We start from the raw sequence: 20,604 nt of genomic DNA on the forward strand, positions 1-20,604 counted from the left end.
CATGTGTTTCCTAGTCTCCCCCCCTATTCTGCTCCCTACCAATTACCCCAATGCCCTCTGTGCATCTCACTCCTCCCCCAACCGGTCCATTGCTTCCCCCTCACCTCAGCTTTTTTTTTTAAAGTCTCCCTCTTTGCACTCATGTACATCTGTTGCACCTCCCACCGACTTCCTTTTGCTTGTTCCCACTAGCTCCCCACCTTTTCTTCCAATGGACCCCACCCTTTGCGGCCCTTAAAATGTGTTTTCTTTTCCCATTTTTATGGAGGGCCCGGCAGCTACTATTTTTTTCATAGTAAAAGTTTTTTTTTAATTTGCCATATCAAGTGGCCCCATACATCTTCGAACAGTAAATAAAAATAGCTCCTGTGCCATTCGGTAGTCACATGCGTGCGCATGTGGAATGCAGGCCCACCGCAAATTCATGAATTGTATGCACGTTTATGTCATTGCATCTTTTTCCTTTTCTTATTTCCTTTTTTTTGTTTGCACTGTCAAAGTCTGTAGGTCAAAAGGTGAGACCTATTGTCAATACTTGTTCACTCTAACCGCTTTCTCTGCCTTGAGCTCCCTTACAAAATAGTTTATATTGCCCTCCTGTAGTAAGCTCTAGCTGATGTTTTTGGCAAACTGTGCAGGTCAGCTATGTGGTTTGGGCCCAGCACCTTCTCTGTTTGCTCCTAGTTGCTAGGTTTCTTGTCCTTGACTATATTCCCTGGTATCAGCACTGTGTTCATGGTGGTACCTTCAGGCTTTGCTGCTGGCGATGCTCGCTGTACAAGATGTCCGCAACATCTATTTAGTGTGATACACTTTTCTGAGATGCACCTTTCATTGCCTCATCTCACACATGCTGCCCTTGTAACCTCCTCTTGACAATTTGTGAGATTATTTTCTACTTCTAGGCAGTGGTCACGACTTTGTGGGTGAAAGTGATTCTCGTTCCATCCTTGACCGTGTGGCCACTCCCCTCCCTTCAGCATGATATACCAGGAAGAAGTAGTAAAGAAGAATATAGAATAACAGGAATGCAAGCAGCTAGATTGGTGATAGACATGAAATCTGGGGGAGCCATCAATGAGCAGGGTACATTTGTGAACAACAGTCATCCTCTCAGTGAGTAAAACTGTCCGCACAACCCAGGTTCCTGTCTGGTAAAAACATGCAAGATGTAGAGGGAGCTGGTATTTTAAGGTGAAGCACCCCAATTGTGTAATACTTTTCATTAGTGACAGAAACTGAAAACTCAAACATTTGTAAACAAAAACACTCTGGATAGTAAATGGAGATCTAATGCATTTAATGTAGAAATATCCAGTGAGTATTCGCAGTAAGCAAGGCTATTGCCTATTCAGCTTCCCTCTCTATCAGTTGGAGCAAGACACTCTAAAATTAATTAATTTTGGTGCTTCATTTCTACAGGTTTTATCAGTGGCAGTAAATGGAAGTGAAAGGACTGATACAATTGACATTTACAGATTGGCACTGATGAGCCGGTGCCGGTCTCTTCTCTTGGGAAGAATGTGAGAAGACCTTGGCAAAACTGATACATGTATCGCCAGCAAGAGCTGACCTTAGTACTTTCTAAGATCCTCACTTAGATGTGCTGCAGAAAGACCATATGCTTATTAGAATGGTTATACTACGATGCGCAGTTTACAGCATGGGATAACAAAACAAGAACTCACTTAAAATGTGTGTTAGTGTCAGTGGCGGATTGGAGGGAACGGGAGGGGGCGGGGGGAGTTTGAAAAATTATCTTTAAAAAACACTTGCCTTTTCCGCCACCTCTCCTCGTCATCTCCGCATTTCTTCTCGTCCTCACTCAGAGTCCCGAAGAAGCAGGAAGCACATAGGCTCCCCAAAGCCAATCACAATGCTGCAATGCTCAGACGGGGACAAGGAGCCTGTGCATTTTCCTCACCAGGCTGTGCCGGCCAAACCGTCATGCGCACTAAAGTTCATTAAACGCTCCTCCTCCCTGTACAACCAGCCCGACCTCACCCTAACCCAGCCCTGCAGCAACAAAATTATCATTACATTTTTCCCTTTTCCGCTACTCTGAGAGTAATGGGGCAACGGTCCTCATCCTTAGGGGAGTAGACGCTCCCGGTTAGTGTCCTGATCCATCCCTGCAGCTCATGGTGGTCAAATGTGCGCCCCGTGTCCTTGCAGGTGTACTGGACCTGCTCTACCATCTAGATGCATTTGTGTGTTGTCGGGCTACCGATTATGAGAGGCGTAGCTTCAACGACTCGTAGGTCCCCTGGAAGAAGAGCTAGAGACATCCCTCTGCAGCCTATGACATTATAAACCATTTCATTCTGCTTGTACGGCTGGGAAAGTAGATGGTAATTTCAGATACTGCCATAAAGTGGGCCTATTATTGTGGACAACACATCAGAATCCGGTCAACTCAAGCCTTCTGGATACAACCGTGTACAGCTGGCTTCAAGGACTCTTGTAATGCCTTGCTTTGGACTTCTCTCTGCTCCTTCTGGCAATGGTGAACACACATCACCACACCACCTGCTTTGTTAGATATAGATATGGGTGTCCTAATCATGTATCTGTTTGGAATACAAACCTAGGGAGTAGGCCAAATTGCATTGACTGTGAATACAAGAGGTTTATGTAAATCAAGCTCTTGTTCAACAGTGCCAGAAGGAAGATTGTGTTTCTTGGCTGTGCTGAGAACAAGGCCATTATGTTTGCTGCATGTGTACAGGCACACAGGGTAGCATACATTAAAAGGAAGTACAATTGCAAGTGGGAAAAGGATTACCTTTAATTATAAGACATGCCGGGGAAGTTGACAACAGAGGAACGGAACAAACGAATGTTGAAAAAAGTTTGTGTGGTTAAAACGTGTGCTTTATGCATATTGGTGAAAGTGCACAGGAACAGGCTTGTGAAAAATAAAGTGGGAAGTAACAGCCTTCTTACTGCCTGAGATAGGGGATACAGGTCGAGGCATGAAACTGACATTGTTCTGAATTAATGTTATGTTTTCACACTTTTTAAAGCCTTGAATGTGTAATATGTAGGGTGTAGACAATTCACATTTGTTGTCATTTATTTTCCATGACTGTTCATTATATCAGTTCACCCTACAGATGTAAGTTGCCGTGCACAGTCGTAAACATGAATTGACTTTGTAAGTGTTTCAAAACCAATTTCGGCAAATACTTTCTTTTGCGACACAGTTTTCGATGTAGTGCATGATACATGAAGCAATGAATATTCGTAATACATACTACTTTCTCGCATTTTGTTCCTAAATCTAGCTTCATTAATTTTATTTCTTTTAGGTTGGGTGCTAAAAACAAAGACATATTTTAGTAGAAATTCTCCTGTCTTCTTGCTCGGAAAATGTTACCATTTCAAAAACGAAGGTAAGTTTAAGTATTGGTAATTATGCGTGGGAGTTCTGAGAGTTGACAACAGTGCATCTGTGAATTGTGTGAACATCCGAGTTTTATTAGTCTTGCACAAATACCATAAAGGATTTAACAACTGGTTGTCAAATAATCCTTGCGTAGACGCAACATATTGATACTAAATAAAAAGATAACTTTACAATCGCAATGAAATACTACCTTATGCAGAACAGCAGCGTGTTTTTATGTCAGACTTGTTTATGCAGAATGCCTCATTACTTTGTAGATACAAAGACGAGCCACTTCAGATATGAAATAAGACAGCCCTTTGAATGCAGCAGCCCCTTGGTGTTAATAGGAAAATCATTTGCGGGGAGAATTATCATCCCTCACAGGCCTGCATTGTTGAAGCAAATTTAAAAAAAAAGGAGAGACACATCCTCTGTTCTCTGGCTAAAAATTGTAACCTATATTCTTTGCAATATTGCCGATGATTTTCTTTTGTCTCAAAAGCATCAATTGCTTTACTTTTTATATGAAAAACGCCACCCGTGCATAATCTTGATTCTCATTACTTTTCTGAATTGAGCAATCTATTAGAATGTGCATGAATGTTTGTTTTTATCTTAATTTCTTTTTTTTTACCAGTCCGCCTTCAACTCCAGACACACAGATGTAAAGCGGCATGATAATCTAATGATTTTACAACCATTACATTATTGAAGGAGATGTGATACTAAAAAAAAAAAGCATAACATTCCAGGAAGGTTAAGAATGTGGAAAAAATAGATGCCACAGGAGAGGAAAAAGGAATAGATGGGAAGAGATGGGAATTCAAAACAAAATGAGGTGTGAGGAGCGCCTGGACCGCGTTCAGCGCCACGACCACCGGACCACGCACTATCCAGGCTGCCCGCATCCGATATGATGCCAACATCATCGCCGCACTCCACCTCGGACGACCCTCCAGCTGCCACAAGGCCGCCCCCAAGCGCACCCACAGCCCCTTCACCTGCCGGAACTGCAGCTTCTCCTGCATCGTAGACACCGAGACACCCGCCGCAAAGGAACCCAACCAGCTCCATTGCATCCTGCTCAACACCCGCTCCGCACACAAACACGACGTCGAGCTCTGGGACCTGCTTGACTCCACATCGCCTTCCTGACCGAGACCTGGACGAACGAAGCCTCCGCCCCAGACATCGCAGTGGCCATCCCCGACTGATACAAGATCACCCGCAGAGACCGTACCAACAGCGTCGGCGGAGGAATCCCCATCATCCACAAGGACACCATCAGGATCTCTACCAACACCACCGACACCCTCAACACCGCCAAACACATGCACTTCCAGATCCACACGGACCCCAAGAACACCCTGAGAGGCACCCTCATCTATAGACCACCAGGACTCCGCCCCCAATTCTGCAACTCCCATCGTCGACTTCATCAGCACGCACGCTCTGACCTCCACCGACTACATCCTCCTCGGCGACCTGAACTACCACCTGGAAAACAACAACGACAGCAACTACTCCACCCTGATCGACAACCTCACCTCCCTTGGACTGACACAGATCGTCACGACACCTACTCACATCGCCGGCCACACGCTCGATGCGATCTTCTCCTCCAGTCCCCACGTCTCCTTCAGCCAGGCCACCAAACTCACGTGGACTGACCCCCGCTGCGTCCACTTTACCTTCCAGAAACCCGTCTCCCACCACCGCACCCTACAGACCCCTGGCGCCACTAGAGCAAAATCACCAAGGAACTTTTGCAAACACGCCTCGCACTCAACCCCCGACCAACCCCACCGACCTCGAGGAGGGGGCCCGCACCCTCAGACTCTGGATGGAGGACTGCGCCAACACCTTAGCCCCGACAAGACAACACGCCCACAGAGATACCAGTCAGAGAGCCAGCTGGTTCACCCCGGAGCTCCTAGCCTCCAAGCGCACCTGTCGGAGACTGGAAAACACCTGGCACAAGGAGAAAACACCCGACAGCCACGCAGATCTCAAAAACTCCATCTGCAACCACCACCACCTCATCAGGACCACCATGAAAGCCGCCTTCAAGAACCGCCTCGACAACAACGCACACAACAGCAAGGAACTCTTCAACATTGTGAAGGAACTCTCCAACCCCAACTCCTGCACCAAACACATCCCCCCGTCACAAGCCCTTTGCGACGCCCTCGATGCCTTCTTCCACCGCAAGATTACCGACATCCACGACAGCTTCAATCCTCAGACAGACCCCGCCAACCTCACCACCCCGGCCCCACCGACCACGACCACCTCACCGCTTGGACCAGCGTAACCACCGAAGACACGAGCAAAACAATGAGCTCCATCCACTCAGGCGCCCCGTCCGACCCTCTTCCCCACCACATCATCAACAAGGCCGAATGCGCCATCGCTCCCCAACTGTGCAACATCATCAACCTCTCATTCAAGGCCGCGACCTTCCATGTGAGCTGGAAACACGCCGAGATTAACCCCCTACTGAAGAAACCCAAGTTGGACCCGAGCGACCTTAAGACCTTCCGGCCCATCTCCCTTCTTCCGTTCCCCGCTAAGGTCATTAAAAAGATCGTCAACACCCAGCTCACACGCTACCTAGAAGACAACAACATCCCCGACTCCTCCCAGTCGGGCTTCCGCAAAAACCACAGCACCGAGACCGCCCTCATCGCTGCCACAGACGACATCAGACTCCTGCTAGACAACGATGAGACAGCGGCCCTCATCCTCGTGGACATCTCAGCTGCCTTCGACACCGTCTGCCATCACACACTACACACACGCCTCTACGACGCAGGGATCCGCGACAAGGCCCTGGACTGGATCATCTCCTTCCTCTCCGACAGAACCCAAAGAGTCTGCCTCCCCCCGTTTCACTCCGGAATCACCAAGACGATCTGCGATGTCCCCCAGGGATCATCCCTCAGCCCGACGCTCTTCAACATCTACATGGCCCCACTCGCACGCATCGCCAGACTCCACGACCTCAACATTATCTCCTACGCCGACGACACCCAGCTGATCCTCTCCCTCACCAACGAACCCTGTACCGCCAAAGCCAACCTCCACCGTGGCATGAAGGCGGTCGCCGACTGGATGGAAGAAAGCCGGCTCAAACTTAACGCGGATAGGGATCCTCATCCTCGGACCCAACCCCTCAGCTTGGGACGACTCCTGGTGACACACTTTCCTGGGCACCGCCCCTACACCAACCAACCACGCACGCAACCTGGGAGTCATCCTCGACTCGAAACTCACCATGACCAACCAGATTAACGCAGTCTCCTCAACCTGCTTCTACACCCTCCGCATGCTCCGCAAGATCTACAGATGGATCCCTACCGACACACGAAAGACCATCACACACGTCCTCATCAGCAGCAGGCTCGACTACAGCAACGCCCTCTACGCCAGAGCCCCAGCCAAACTCCTCAGCAGACTTCAACGAATCCAGAACGCCTCTGCACGCCTGATTGATCCTCGACGTCCCCCGCCGAGACCACATCACCCCCCACCTGAGAAACCTGCACTGGCTCCCCATCAACAGAAGAATCACCTTCAAGCTCCTTACCCACGCACACAAGGCACTCCACAACACCGGCCTGGCATACCTCAACAACCGACTTTCATTCTACACACCCAACAGGAGACTCCGCTCCGCCGACCTCTCCCTGGCCGCCGTTCCACGCATCCACAGAACCACCTCCGGAGGCAGGTTCTTCTTCTACCGCGCCGCCAATACATGGAACTCCCTCCCTCTCCACCTACGGCAGACAGAAGACCCTCAGACTTTCAGGAGACTACTTAAGACCTGGCTCTTCGACCACTGGTTGCAGCCCCCCCCCCTCAGCGCCTTGGGACACTCGCGGGTAGGTAGAGCACTCTATAAATTGTTTGATTGATTGAATGATCTGATATTATTAAAATGGTTTAGCTCCCCACTGCCCCAAGTTCTGTGGTGCTGGGGAGCTACCACATAATATAACTAGACCCAGTCCTCGTGGTCATGGTCCAGTAGCATGCTATTCCACTAAAACAGGATTTAAAATCCCCAAAATTTTAAAAAGCCTATGCTATATTTGTGACCACTGGGCTTTATTATCATACTGGGCTGTGATCGTGGGAAGTCTTCCCAAAGTGCATGCCAACCGTGGATCCACACTTGTGTAGAAAGAGAAGTAATGTTTTCCTTATATGAGCAATTCACAAGCCTGCTAGGCGTAAGAGACACATAAGAGTGGTGCGGTGCGGTATATCTGCTCTAGGAACTCGTAGGAAGGAGCAGACCTGACTCCCAGCACACCGAATCTTGAAGCTCTCACTGCAGAGCCAGTGATTGCACGTAAAGACTATGACTTCTAATCTGTAAAGAAATTAGAATAACATTTCAATAAAAGAGCGGGTCACAAATGAATAATTACAGTATTTTTTGTTACAGTGGAGTACCATCAAAATGACTGGCTAATAAATTAAACCTAGATTAAGGTTTAATGACAGTCGATAAGAGAGGGGTCTTTCACATGATTTGAAAGGGAGCACAATACAGAATAATAAAAACAAGACATGAGAAATGGTTTCCCCAAACGGGTGAGATATCCTTAAGGAATGTAAAATGAGTGTGCAAGATGAGAAAGATTTAGTAGGCGTCATAAGAAGAGAGGGACATTGAAATACCCTCAATTTCCAATTCCTTGTAAACTCAGAAGAATATAATACATATGTTACTATGTATTATTTGTTCTACATCATCATTTGAAATTGTTTATCAATATGAATTGAGAATATGTAAAAAATATTTAGCTCCATTATTTTATCCGCTGTTATAGCTCCTTGTTATCATAAGGTAGTTGGTTACAGTGCATAGACAGTGTCTTATGTAAGCCCCCTTTTTAGGTCTCGCCTGGAAATCGCATCCGAAGGATGCGTCCAGGCTGGAGACTTATAGCGAGCTGACACGAGGGAATAACGGACAAGAAACTGTCACGCGCTTCTCCCCGGCTGGATTCAGCTGCTTGCACGCGCACCAACATTCACGCATGCGCACATCACAGCCACACGCATACACAGCACTCACGCATGCGCACATACACACGCATACACAGGCACACCCCCGTCGCCGCTGCCGCACCTACACGCATACACAGAGACCCCTCCACACACACCAGCCCCTCTCCTCCCGGCTCCACTCACCGGTGTCTGGCGGGCGCTCCCCGGGTCTCCAGGCTCCTTCCCTTCCTCCGCAGCTGCAGGCTCTCAACATTCACACATGCGCACATCACAGCCACACGCATACACAGCACTCACGCATGCGCACATACACACGCATACACACGCATACACAGGCACACCCCCCGTCGCCGCACCTACACGCATACACAGAGACCCCTCCACACACACCAGCCCCTCTCCTCCCGGCTCCACTCACCGGTGTCTGGCGGGCGCTCCCCGGGTCTCCAGGCACCTTCCCTTCCTCCGCAGCTGCAGGCTCTCCCCACATCACGGGGGCCCGCTGTTAGACAGAAGGCTTCTCTGTGGCCGGGCGGTGGTAGCGCTCAGCGGGGCTCTCTCTCCACATGGGAGCCCCGCCTCCTCAGTGCGCCCGCTTCGCCCCGCGGGTCTTCACCCGGTCCCCCATCTCGGGACCGGGACTTAAAGGGAAACAGTATCCAGGGCTCCTTCCTGGTCACGGGAGCCCCGGGGCCGCAATGCTCACGCCACTTCCTGCTGCCGGCTCCTCTTCCTGGTTGCACGTCAGGTCCCGGGCCAGCAGCAAATCAGAGCGCGGCCCGGGAATGACGTCACAGAGGTGTCCCGCAGTACCGCCCCCGGCCTGCCTGACTTCTCAATTACTTTATTCAGGTTATTTTTTTATTTTAACTAACTTTGGCCAAAGCTCTTGGCAGTGTAGGCGCCCACGCCTGCTGACTTTCACCTTCTGAATAGTTAAGGTTCCGCCCGACGCCTCTCACGGGTTCCCTGGAGATGAGTTACGGCAGGCCGCCGCCTGACGTAGGAGGCATGACGTCCTTGAAGGTGGACAATCTTACCTACAGGACGTCGCCCGAAACACTTCGAAGAGTTTTCGAGAAGTATGGACGAGTAGGCGACGTCTATATCCCCCGCGACCGATACACGAAGGAGAGCCGCGGTTTTGCCTTTGTAAGATTCCATGACAAACGTGATGCCGAGGATGCGATGGACGCCATGGACGGAGCCGTACTGGATGGGCGCGAACTTCGGGTGCAGATGGCTCATTATGGAAGGCCACCAGACTCACACCATAGCCGCAGGGGACCACCACCCCGAAGATATGGAGGCAGTGGAGGAAGTTATGGACGCAGGAGTCTCAGTCCCAGGAGGCGTCGTCGGTCGAGGTCCCGCAGTCGGAGTCGCTCCAGATCCCGCAGCAGGAGCCGCTACAGCCGATCCAAGTCAAGATCCCGCACACGATCAAGGTCTCGTTCCACATCGAAGTCCTGACAGTGAGTGCAGAGTGCGTGCAGAGTGCAGAGTGAGTGCAGAGTGACAGTGAGTGCGGAGTGACAGTGAGTGCGGAGTGACAGTGAGTGCGGAGTGACAGTGAGTGCGGAGTGACAGTGAGTGCGGAGTGACAGTGAGTGCGGAGTGACAGTGAGTGCAGAGTGACAGTGAGTGCAGAGTGACAGTGAGTGCAGAGTGACTGCAGAGTGACAGTAAGTGCAGAGTGAGTGACAGTAAGTGCGGAGTGACAGTGAGTGCGGAGTGACAGTGAGTGCGGAGTGACAGTGAGTGCGGAGTGACAGTGAGTGCAGAGTGACAGTGAGTGCAGAGTGACAGTGAGTGCAGAGTGACAGTGAGTGCAGAGTGACAGTGAGTGCAGAGTGACAGTGAGTGCAGAGTGACAGTGAGTGCAGAGTGCGTGCAGAAACAGTGAGTGCAGAGTGCGTGCAAAGTGACAGTGAGTGCAGAGTGACAGTGAGTGCAGAGTGAGTGCAGTGACAGTGAGTGCAGAGTGACAGTGAGTGCAGAGTGACAGTGAGTGCAGAGTGACAGTGAGTGCAGAGTGACAGTGAGTGCAGAGTGACAGTGAGTGCAGAGTGCGTGCAGAAACAGTGAGTGCAGAGTGCGTGCAAAGTGACAGTGAGTGCAGAGTGACAGTGAGTGCAGAGTGAGTGCAGTGACAGTGAGTGCAGAGTGACAGTGAGTGCAGAGTGACAGTGAGTGCAGAGTGACAGTGAGTGCAGAGTGACAGTGAGTGCAGAGTGACAGTGAGTGCAGAGTGCGTGCAGAAACAGTGAGTGCAGAGTGCGTGCAAAGTGACAGTGAGTGCAGAGTGACAGTGAGTGCAGAGTGAGTGCAGTGACAGTGAGTGCAGAGTGACAGTGAGTGCAGAGTGACAGTGAGTGCAGAGTGACAGTGAGTGCAGAGTGACAGTGAGTGCAGAGTGACAGTGAGTGCAGAGTGACAGTGAGTGCAGAGTGACAGTGAGTGCAGAGTGCGTGCAGAGTGAGTGCGGAGTGACAGTGAGTGCGGAGTGACAGTGAGTGCAGAGTGACAGTGAGTGCGGAGTGACAGTGAGTGCGGAGTGACAGTGAGTGACAGTGAGTGCGGAGTGACAGTGAGTGCAGAGTGACAGTGAGTGCAGAGTGACAGTGAGTGCAGAGTGACAGTGAGTGCAGAGTGACAGTGAGTGCAGAGTGAGTGCAGTGACAGTGAGTGCAGAGTGACAGTGAGTGCAGAGTGCGTGCAGAGTGACAGTGCGTGCAGAGTGCGTGCAGAGTGCGTGCAGAGTGAGTGCAGAGTGACAGTGAGTGCAGAGTGAGTGCAGAGTGACAGTGAGTGCAGAGTGAGTGCAGAGTGACAGTGAGTGCAGAGTGACAGTGAGTGCGGAGTGACAGTGAGTGCAGAGTGACAGTGAGTGCAGAGTGACAGTGAGTGCAGAGTGACAGTGAGTGCAGAGTGACAGTGAGTGACAGTGCGTGCAGAGTGACAGTGCGTGCAGAGTGACAGTGAGTGCAGAGTGCGTGCAGAGTGACAGTGAGTGCAGAGTGCGTGCAGAGTGACAGTGAGTGCAGAGTGCGTGCAGAGTGACAGTGAGTGCAGAGTGCGTGCAGAAACAGTGAGTGCAGAGTGCGTGCAGAGTCAGAGTGAGTGCAGAGTGACAGTGAGTGCAGAGTGAGTGCAGAGTGACAGTGAGTGCAGAGTGAGTGCAGTGACAGTGAGTGCAGAGTGACAGTGAGTGCAGAGTGACAGTGAGTGCAGAGTGCGTGCAGAAACAGTGAGTGCAGAGTGCGTGCAGAGTGACAGTGCGTGCAGAGTGACAGTGAGTGCAGAGTGACAGTGAGTGCAGAGTGACAGTGAGTGCAGAGTGACAGTGAGTGCAGAGTGACAGTGAGTGCAGAGTGACAGTGAGTGCAGAGTGACAGTGCGTGCAGAGTGCGTGCAGAGTGACAGTGAGTGCAGAGTGACAGTGAGTGCAGAGTGAGTGCAGAGTGACAGTGAGTGCAGAGTGACAGTGAGTGCAGAGTGACAGTGAGTGCAGAGTGACAGTGAGTGCAGAGTGCGTGCAGAAACAGTGAGTGCAGAGTGCGTGCAGAGTGACAGTGAGTGCAGAGTGCGTGCAGAGTGACAGTGAGTGCAGAGTGCGTGCAGAGTGACAGTGAGTGCAGAGTGCGTGCAGAGTGACAGTGAGTGCAGGGTGAGTGCAGAGTGACAGTGAGTGCAGAGTGACAGTGAGTGCAGAGTGAGTGCAGTGACAGTGAGTGCAAAGTGACAGTGCGTGCAGAGTGACAGTGAGTGCAGAGTGCGTGCAGAGTGACAGTGCGTGCAGAGTGCGTGCAGAGTGCGTGCAGAGTGAGTGCAGAGTGACAGTGAGTGCAGAGTGAGTGCAGAGTGACAGTGAGTGCAGAGTGACAGTGAGTGCAGAGTGACAGTGAGTGCAGAGTGCGTGCAGAAACAGTGAGTGCAGAGTGCGTGCAGAGTGACAGTGAGTGCAGAGTGCGTGCAGAAACAGTGAGTGCAGAGTGACAGTGAGTGCAGGGTGAGTGCAGAGTGACAGTGAGTGCAGAGTGACAGTGAGTGCAGAGTGAGTGCAGTGACAGTGAGTGCAAAGTGACAGTGAGTGCAGAGTGAGTGCAGAGTGACAGTGAGTGCAGAGTGCGTGCAGAGTGACAGTGAGTGCAGAGTGACAGTGAGTGCAGAGTGCGTGCAGAGTGACAGTGAGTGCAGAGTGACAGTGAGTGCAGAGTGACAGTGAGTGCAGTCACTCAGCACCACCACATTATCACTCAGAACCACCACATTATCACTCAGAACCACCACAGCACCACCACAGCACCACCACAGCACCACCACAGCATCACTCAGCACCACCACAGCACCACCACAGCACCACCATAGCACCACTCAGCACCACCACAGCATCACTCAGCTTCACCACAGCCCCATACAGCATCACTCAGCACCACCACAGCACAAATATGTTCTCTCAATGTTTCAAGCTTTATTACAAATGTCACAAAAAGATGTTCATATTTCACTTCTGTTCTTGGATTTCGTTACAATAAAATACACTGAACATAATCTTCACAAAAGTTATTTACAAAAGTTTAAGCTATTGCCATTATAAATTACAATCACTTTTATTAAGTATTAAAAAAAATTAAAAGCCATTATTATTTGTAATATCAATACATCTAAGCCACGTAAATACAAATGTTGCATTACAAATGCTATAGGTGTCACATTTGCGAAAGTTATAACTATTGGCATTGTAAATGACAAAGCTATTAATTTAGCTATTTTCAAAACCAACACATAAATGAACATTTGGTGAATTTCCATTAAAATATTTGACTTTTTTACTAAGATATTATTATACTCTTTTATGCAAACAAAATTTAGATACTGCATAAATAACTTTAATAAAACATATTTTATATGCAGCTTTTTATGTAAAAAAATAACTATAGCACAAAGCAAAAAACAATTGCCATTTACAATGCTAATAGCTCAAACTTAAATAATGCGAGACCTATTGCATTGCAAATGCTTGTTACATTTAGAACAGACTTGTAGGGACTCGGGTCAGGATGTAAGAAAGGCAGATCAGAGGGATAGCGTGTGAGCATTAAATGCAACCTGAGAGTTAGATGTTCATGCGATTCCACTCCCTCCTGGCCGGGGAGGGGAACTGCAGGTGCAAACTCAGCCTTGAGGTGCGTGCAGCGTTTCACGGATATCGAAAATATCTGAGACCAACCTGAAATAATAATTAAAAAAAAATAAAAAAATATTTCAGGTGAAACCCAGGATTTCTTTAGTCTCAAGGGGCATGTTGCTGACTGGCAGGTGACTGTTGGTAAGAAAGGGTGAGTTTGTCCATCCCTCACATAAATGTATGGAATGTGTAAGGTTTAAAGGTATTTGCCATTAGTAACATTACATAACTCTTTTATTGGCTCTTGAAGTCAAACAGATACATGGAAGAAGCAGATAATACTTTATTTCCCAACGTCAGTAATTCAGTGAATCTGCGCACATCCTATAGATGAATTACTTAACATGAACCCTCGACCAAAAATCTGTCTTCTAGATTGAGCCCTTTGATGCTGTTTTGGTTTCATCTAGATCAATCTAGGTATAGTATGAAAAAATCTGTAATTTCATAATATTTATAGATTGTCCCATTTGGTGGAGAAAATGAGTATGCCACGAATCCCAGCTCTGGTCTTGTATCTCATTCCGAAAAAAGCATTCAGGAGGGAAAACGAGGAAGTTCTCAATAAGACTAGGATAGGGTACACCATGTTGAGATTCATATGGCTGGTTTATGCCTACCGTACCATTTATATCTTGGTAAACAGGTTCACATATTCACGTTGGGCGCTGGGCATGGATTGCTCTTGCCCTTTTTTCAGTTTCCCTGGCCATGGAGCCTCTTGGCAAAAGGATTGTGATTAATGAGGGCATCCAGGGAGCTGTAGTCCTGGTGGAGAAGCACAAGATGCACATCATTGCCTGAGTATTAACCAGATGTGATAGAGATATTAGATCGGTTCCTCTCGGTCTTGGATTTTGGGGATCAGTTATGATAAATTCAGGGATGTGGCCTTTAACGTTAGGACATGGCGAGATGGAAAGGGTAACGCAGGTGGGTTATTAATGGGTATTAATATTACTCCAAATTAACAAGGACTACATTGAGCCAATTACCCCACCTGACTAGATGACCGTAAGAGTGACCTAGCTTGTTACTTCTCCTAAATGGGCAGGTTATGGGGATTTTAATAAAGTTTATGCCAAGGCTAATAACAGTTTCAGAATCTCCATACACTGATTATGACAGACCAATACAACCACGTAGTCACTCAGGCCAACATAATGCCTACTTGGACAGGCTTTTGCACATAGACCAATGTGGCACCTGTTTTAGTTGGAAAATACCTTGAACAATTTTGCTGTTAAGAAAAACAGTTTTAGTGCTCTCTTAAATAGTCTTCATAGTGAAATGTATTTCCGTATTACCAGTTCCTCTTCGGCAGCTGGTCGGCAAAGTTTCCCCAGCAGTAACTCTCCAGTACTGCCAGGTAGCGCCATTCAACTTCAGCTACAACTCTGCCTGCGGTTGATGTTCATACCCTGTTGTGCAAGAAAAAACGCAAATCAAAGGCCATTGGAAAAGAACGATTTGACAGTATCAATGCCTTTCGACTCGCACCTTTGATCACATTTTTTTCTAGTGATCGGTGTAGAAAGATTTTCTAGTTCTAGTTTCCCGGCCACCAAGATAATGTCTTAAACCTCATTTGGAAGAGAAAGGGACAATAGTTTGCAGCACGTGCATCTGCAACTTTTGGGGTTGCTCTGTACATGTGGCTTCCAGATGTACGTATAACATCCCTCTATTCATCCCTGATCACAATCAGTGACCGAAGGCTCCCCAAACCATAGTTTAATTCTGACATTTAATTTGTACAACCTGTATGCCAAATCATTTCTATTTGAGTGGACTCTCAATTTCATACTGAGTTGTTTATTATATGGTTATTATTTTTGGTGTGATCAATGGCTGCAGACAAGTCTAGGTTATCTGATCAGTCTCACAATTTTGTCCTTATTTAGCATGTATAATTGCATGATGTTTACTTTTTTGTGAAACGTGCTTGGAGCCACAAACCCTAACTAAGACGTTTATGCCTTTGGTTTATATATATTTAAAGAAAATATGTTATACTAAATTTCCCTTTCCTGGAAACATTAATTCTGCTTATGTTGCATATTTTCTTACACCTTTTTTGATTTATTGTTTGTAGAACTAAGTGAACCATGCCAAGAAGTGCCGGAACCGCTTCCAGTAGCCAACGGCGACATTTCTGGAAATGTGGAAGAATTCCGGAAAGATTTTATTTCTAGAATATGGTTGACCTACAGAGAGGAATTTCCTCCACTGCAGGGGTCAAGCTCAGTTTTAACTACAGACTGTGGTTGGGGATGCACACTTCGAACTGGTCAGATGTTGCTGGCTCAGGGTCTAGTGCTTCATTTTCTTGGCAGAGGTAGGTGTGTGTTCTTTTCTGTGCTGTAAGTATCATGATTCATTTTGTTTTGCAAAGCTTAGACAGTGTTTGTTTGCTTAATATTTTAGATCCTCTACATGACCGATGTATTCATTTTGTTTAATTAAACATGGGTGCATTGCTAGACCTTTAGCCCTTAGGTGAGTGAAATCAGTGAGGCCGTCAAGAACACAAATACAAATACATTGATGCTTAGGAAAGTACTCGCTTTTTCAATCCAAACCCAAAAAAATCTAAACCGGTTAATTCCACTCTCAAATCTCTTGACTGTCCGTGTTGCATTCAAAATCCTGTGTATCATATGCAAAACCTATTCACCAGTATTCCAGACAACCTACAGGATAGGTCTCCCTTAACCAATCCACTTTGCCTATGAAGTCTAGCAGCTCCAGACATACCTGATAAGCCACATTCTAACAACAACTACATTGAGAATTATTAAGCAAGGAGCCTAGTAGCTGCATCTTGAACTCCTTGTGGTGTTTCTCCAGCTAAGATCCAGGAGGATCAACAACTTACCCGAAATTGCCAGTCTCCCCATATCTCTTACCAACAATGGGATTGACGCTGGATCAGTATAATGCAGCAAGTGACAGTATTCTGGATGTAGGGAGCAAGTTGCAGTGCCAATGAAGTGGTGTTTGAGTGGCAGAAAAAGTGATGAAAGCACACAGTGCAAAAAGGTAGGACAGAAGTAGGGCAGAGAGTTCAAAAGTGTAAGACAAAAAGGCAGGGCAGAGTGAGTGACACTTGGAGGGATGACGGTCTCGGGCAGCTAAGTTGGTTAGAGGGTAGGAGCACCAGAAGTAAAGGACAGGAAAAGTGCCTAAACTGAAGCAAGGATTTACCCTAAATTGGGCCATCACAAGGGTTTTGGAAGCCCGAAACAATTACATTTGTAATTTTTTGTTTGTCTGCCTGTCTTTCTCTTGGTGCCATTTGTGGTAGCACCATACAGTAGCTGCTCTTAATGTGGCACAGTTGAATTGGGAATGACTTAATAGAGGACCATAATCTAGATTTCTCCCTGCACCATGTTTAACTATCCAGATTCATGTATAAAGAGGCTTCCCTCCGCTTAATTGACATTGCCTATCCAATATGTATAGGCAATGTAATATCAGGCGTGACCCAGAGACAACTTTAGCTGTCTCACAAGCCTCCTCCTATTTTCCCGAAATTTATAATAAAAATACCTAGCATAGTGGCGGTCGCCACACTGTAGTTAGAGTTAGGGTTACCAGAGATAGCCATATCTCAGCTTTTTGTCCCTTAATAACTTTGCACCCATTTGACGAATCTCTGTTAAACTTTGCAGACATGTTTCACCCATTACATTGTTGGATTGAAAGTTTTGCGGAGTTTGGTCAAGGGTGTGCAAAGAAAAAAGGGGGTCCCAAAACGCACTTTCACTCCAATGTATTTAACATAGACTTTTGTATTTCATGTAGCGCAAAAATGGCTGAACGGATTTTCATGAAATTTGGCGGGATTAGACATTATGGTGAACAGATGATTCTTTTGGGTGCTAGAGGGATATAGGGCATGTTTTATTTTTTTAATAGCTCCATGGCATTTCAAACTACAGTATTTTTGTCAAATTTTGTGGTATTTCGCAGAAGTACCATAGTACCATACTGGTGACAAGTCATCAGGTGATTGGCTAATGACTGTCTTTAAAAAAGTTAGACAACCATGTTGTTTTCTGGTACAGTTTGCCTGTGCTCTGTGTTACGCCTTCAAATCTAGGTAATTACCAGGTTTGGTGTTTTTCCCCTGTCTATTACCACTTTAGTAAATTGGTAATAGGTTAGGAAAAACATTTATGAATTTCTGTATACTTAAAAAAAAATAATACAGGATACTGCGGTACTACCTCTAAAGCTACTACCTCGGTAACAAAAACCAAAAAAAAGTTTAAAAAACTTAGAAATACACCGTACACTATATTTTACAAATATAGTGTACTAAAGTCTATTTTCTATTTTTACCATATTTAAATATGCACAAAAAGTCTATGGAATAGTGCGTTTATAGCTCAAAATTACCACAACACTTAGACGCGCCGTTTTCCTTAGACTTCTATAAAAATATATAGAAAATTATGAATAGAATTCTCTACCTATTACCACTTAAGTAAAGTGGTAATAGGTAGTGAACAACAATAAAACCTAATGCTTATTTTTATTTAAGAACCTAACCCAGAATGCAGACAAACGCAGACCACAGCAAAACTATGATAAAAACTATATGGCTGCTTTTTACCTTCGGTAAACACAGCCATTAGCCAATTGCATACAGACTTCTCATCCCCGTGTAGTGTGGTTGTTAGAACTGGGGTCGCTAGTTGGCAGGGGTATGCACCCTAGTCCAAGTAGGGACCACCGCTTCGACCTGGTAGCTTGGCGCAGAGCGCAACGGTGTAACTTCCGAGGCAATGTGTAAAGTATTTGTGCAACACACAACAATAACACAGTAAAATACGCACAAGAAGACACTACACCAATGACTTAGATATCTCCAGGTTCCAGGCCTGATCAATAATAAAATGAATAATCCATAATTAATAGAAACAAATCCAGTTCCCAGGCGAGTCCAGTACTAAAGAATTTCACATAGGCTAAGGACTTCCCTTGTACAGGATGACCATAGTGGCGCAGGCCTGGGTGAGTCTTTGGGAAAGGACACTTTCCCTATATGGAAATGACCAGTTCAGTCCCTTAAGCCCGCTCTGTGGGCACTGGTTCAGTCTCTATTATTTTTAGGGGTTAAAAGTCCTGTGGTAGCGAGTGGTGGGCTCCCCAGAATGTAATCCTTTGGTGTTGGCCCTGTCTCCTGTGCGCAGGGCCTCTCACTCTGTTGGTCCTGGTTAGATTATTCCCATGGTGATTGAGGCCGCCAGCGCTAATGAGCTCCGCATGCAGTACAAAAATGCAGTCAATGCCTGCGTTAGTATCCGGCAGGCCTGTTATGCCATTGAGGTCGTCCCTCTATTGTATTCAGGCAGTTCCCGGCAGGCCTACTATTAAATTAAGGCCGTCCCGCTCACAAATGCGGCTAGAAAAGGGAGTCCGGCTCTTCAGGGCACACACCCCTGCTCCCTAGATGCCGATTCCACAGTTTCCGTTAGTTCAGTTACAGTTGTCCCCACCAGGCCCGCGATGAGCGCACACAACTTCTTGGCTGTCCTCCAATCGGCCCCTCAGCCCGTCCCGAGGCAGCCCTCCTTGCAGCAGCATCGCACAGTTTTTTTTCTTTACCTGGGGGAGCGAATGCGAGGCCGGCAGCCGCCCAAGGCTTCTCTGTGTTTCAGGCACGCCCTCCCGGGAACGCGCGCAGCCCTTCGCTCCTTCGGCTGGGATGACACGTCCCGGTTGCTAGGCAACGCCCCCTGCCAGCACCAACCCCAGCGTGTCGTTCTCCTGACGTCACTGGGGGTTCTGTAGTAGGGGATCTCTGTGTATAGTCCTAATCTAGTGAATAATCCCACCCCAGTGCGTGAACCCCGGAGCAATCAAAAATAATCTCTTAAACTGTCTTCATTGCAGTCCTGCATAGACACTTAAGAGAAAATTAAAGACAATAATGCAGCCTGTACCTTCAAGGCTAAACTGTCCAGTACTTCAACTAGAAATGCCAAGGATTTTCCTAACACATTTAACACAATCTGTCAAGTTACCCCCTTCAGAGAAACTTTCCTCCCCTCACCAATCCTTGAAATGATAGAGAGGAAGGAATGGACAGACAAGCCTCCATAGGCTGCTATTATGTGTCTGGAAAATGCCTTTAAGGAACTCTCTAGAGACCCTCGATATCCCAGTATGCACAGCCCACTCTTTTTACTTTCAGTTCTTTTTTCCGGCTCCTGCTAGCAGGACCCTGGAGCATTGAGCTCTCCCTTTTTGGGTATTTTGTGTAATTTTTGGCACTTTTAAAGCGTTAGAGTGTGTTCACTCGACGTATTTTTGCTTCTGCTTCACTTTGCTGGAGTTTTCTGGTGCTTTTTGCCCTTTTTTTGTCAAATATGCGTGCCTTATTTTGATAAATGCCCAGAATGTGCCAGGAAGAAGGCAAAATCAGATCCACACAGGGTGTGTATCCTGTTTCTCCCTCCTTCCCATATCCCTGGGACTTGTGAGGACTGCCAGCAATTCTCCAGCAGGACCCTGCAAGACAGACAGAAAATCAGGCTCCAAGGACTGGAGCAAATAAAGCAGCAGGGCCCAGGTGGGTCTGGGCAGGACGGAACCTCTTCCTCTGCCCGTGCTTCGGCCTCTGGGGGGCTCCCCAGTAAGGAAAAGGCCAGAAAACGCCACTGGTCTCCGTCGGCGTTGATAGCCTCGACGTCGCCATTGAAAGGAATGACCACGGTCTGCTCCCCGTCTCCCCAGGGTTCTGGGTCAAAGCGAAGTCGAGGGGATTGACGTCGAGGCCTCTGACGAGGTCGACGTCAAGGACTGCTTCGTCGTCGAGCCATCATCGACGTCGAGAGGGTTCAAGCAGGCGCTCGCCGTCGAGGCGTCACCGCCGTTCACCATCGACGTCGACTCGTCGTTCGGCACTGAGAAGGCGATCATCGACGTTGAGAAGGCGATCATCGACGTTGAGAAGGCGATCATCGACGTTGAGAAGGCGATC

The 20,604-nt window shown here is 47.6% G+C and overlaps 1 protein-coding gene and 1 pseudogene across 2 annotated transcripts in view; both read left to right on the forward strand.

Moving 5' to 3' along the window:
• ATG4C (autophagy related 4C cysteine peptidase) overlaps positions 1-20,604 on the forward strand; it is a 297,476-nt gene that overhangs the window by 106,269 nt on the left and 170,603 nt on the right. For both annotated transcript variants that reach the window (XM_086953509.1, XM_086953515.1), the window contains exons 3-4: positions 3,312-3,395; positions 15,703-15,945. In XM_086953509.1, the coding sequence (XP_086809635.1) occupies positions 3,312-3,395; positions 15,703-15,945 (327 nt within the window). The remainder of the gene's footprint in view (positions 1-3,311; positions 3,396-15,702; positions 15,946-20,604) is intronic.
• LOC147747330 (serine/arginine-rich splicing factor 2 pseudogene) lies at positions 9,337-9,889 on the forward strand (annotated as a pseudogene).

Source organism: Lissotriton vulgaris, chromosome 1_1, assembly GCF_964263255.1.
Source record: "Lissotriton vulgaris chromosome 1_1, aLisVul1.2, whole genome shotgun sequence".
In the NCBI taxonomy this organism is placed as follows: domain Eukaryota; kingdom Metazoa; phylum Chordata; class Amphibia; order Caudata; family Salamandridae; genus Lissotriton; species Lissotriton vulgaris.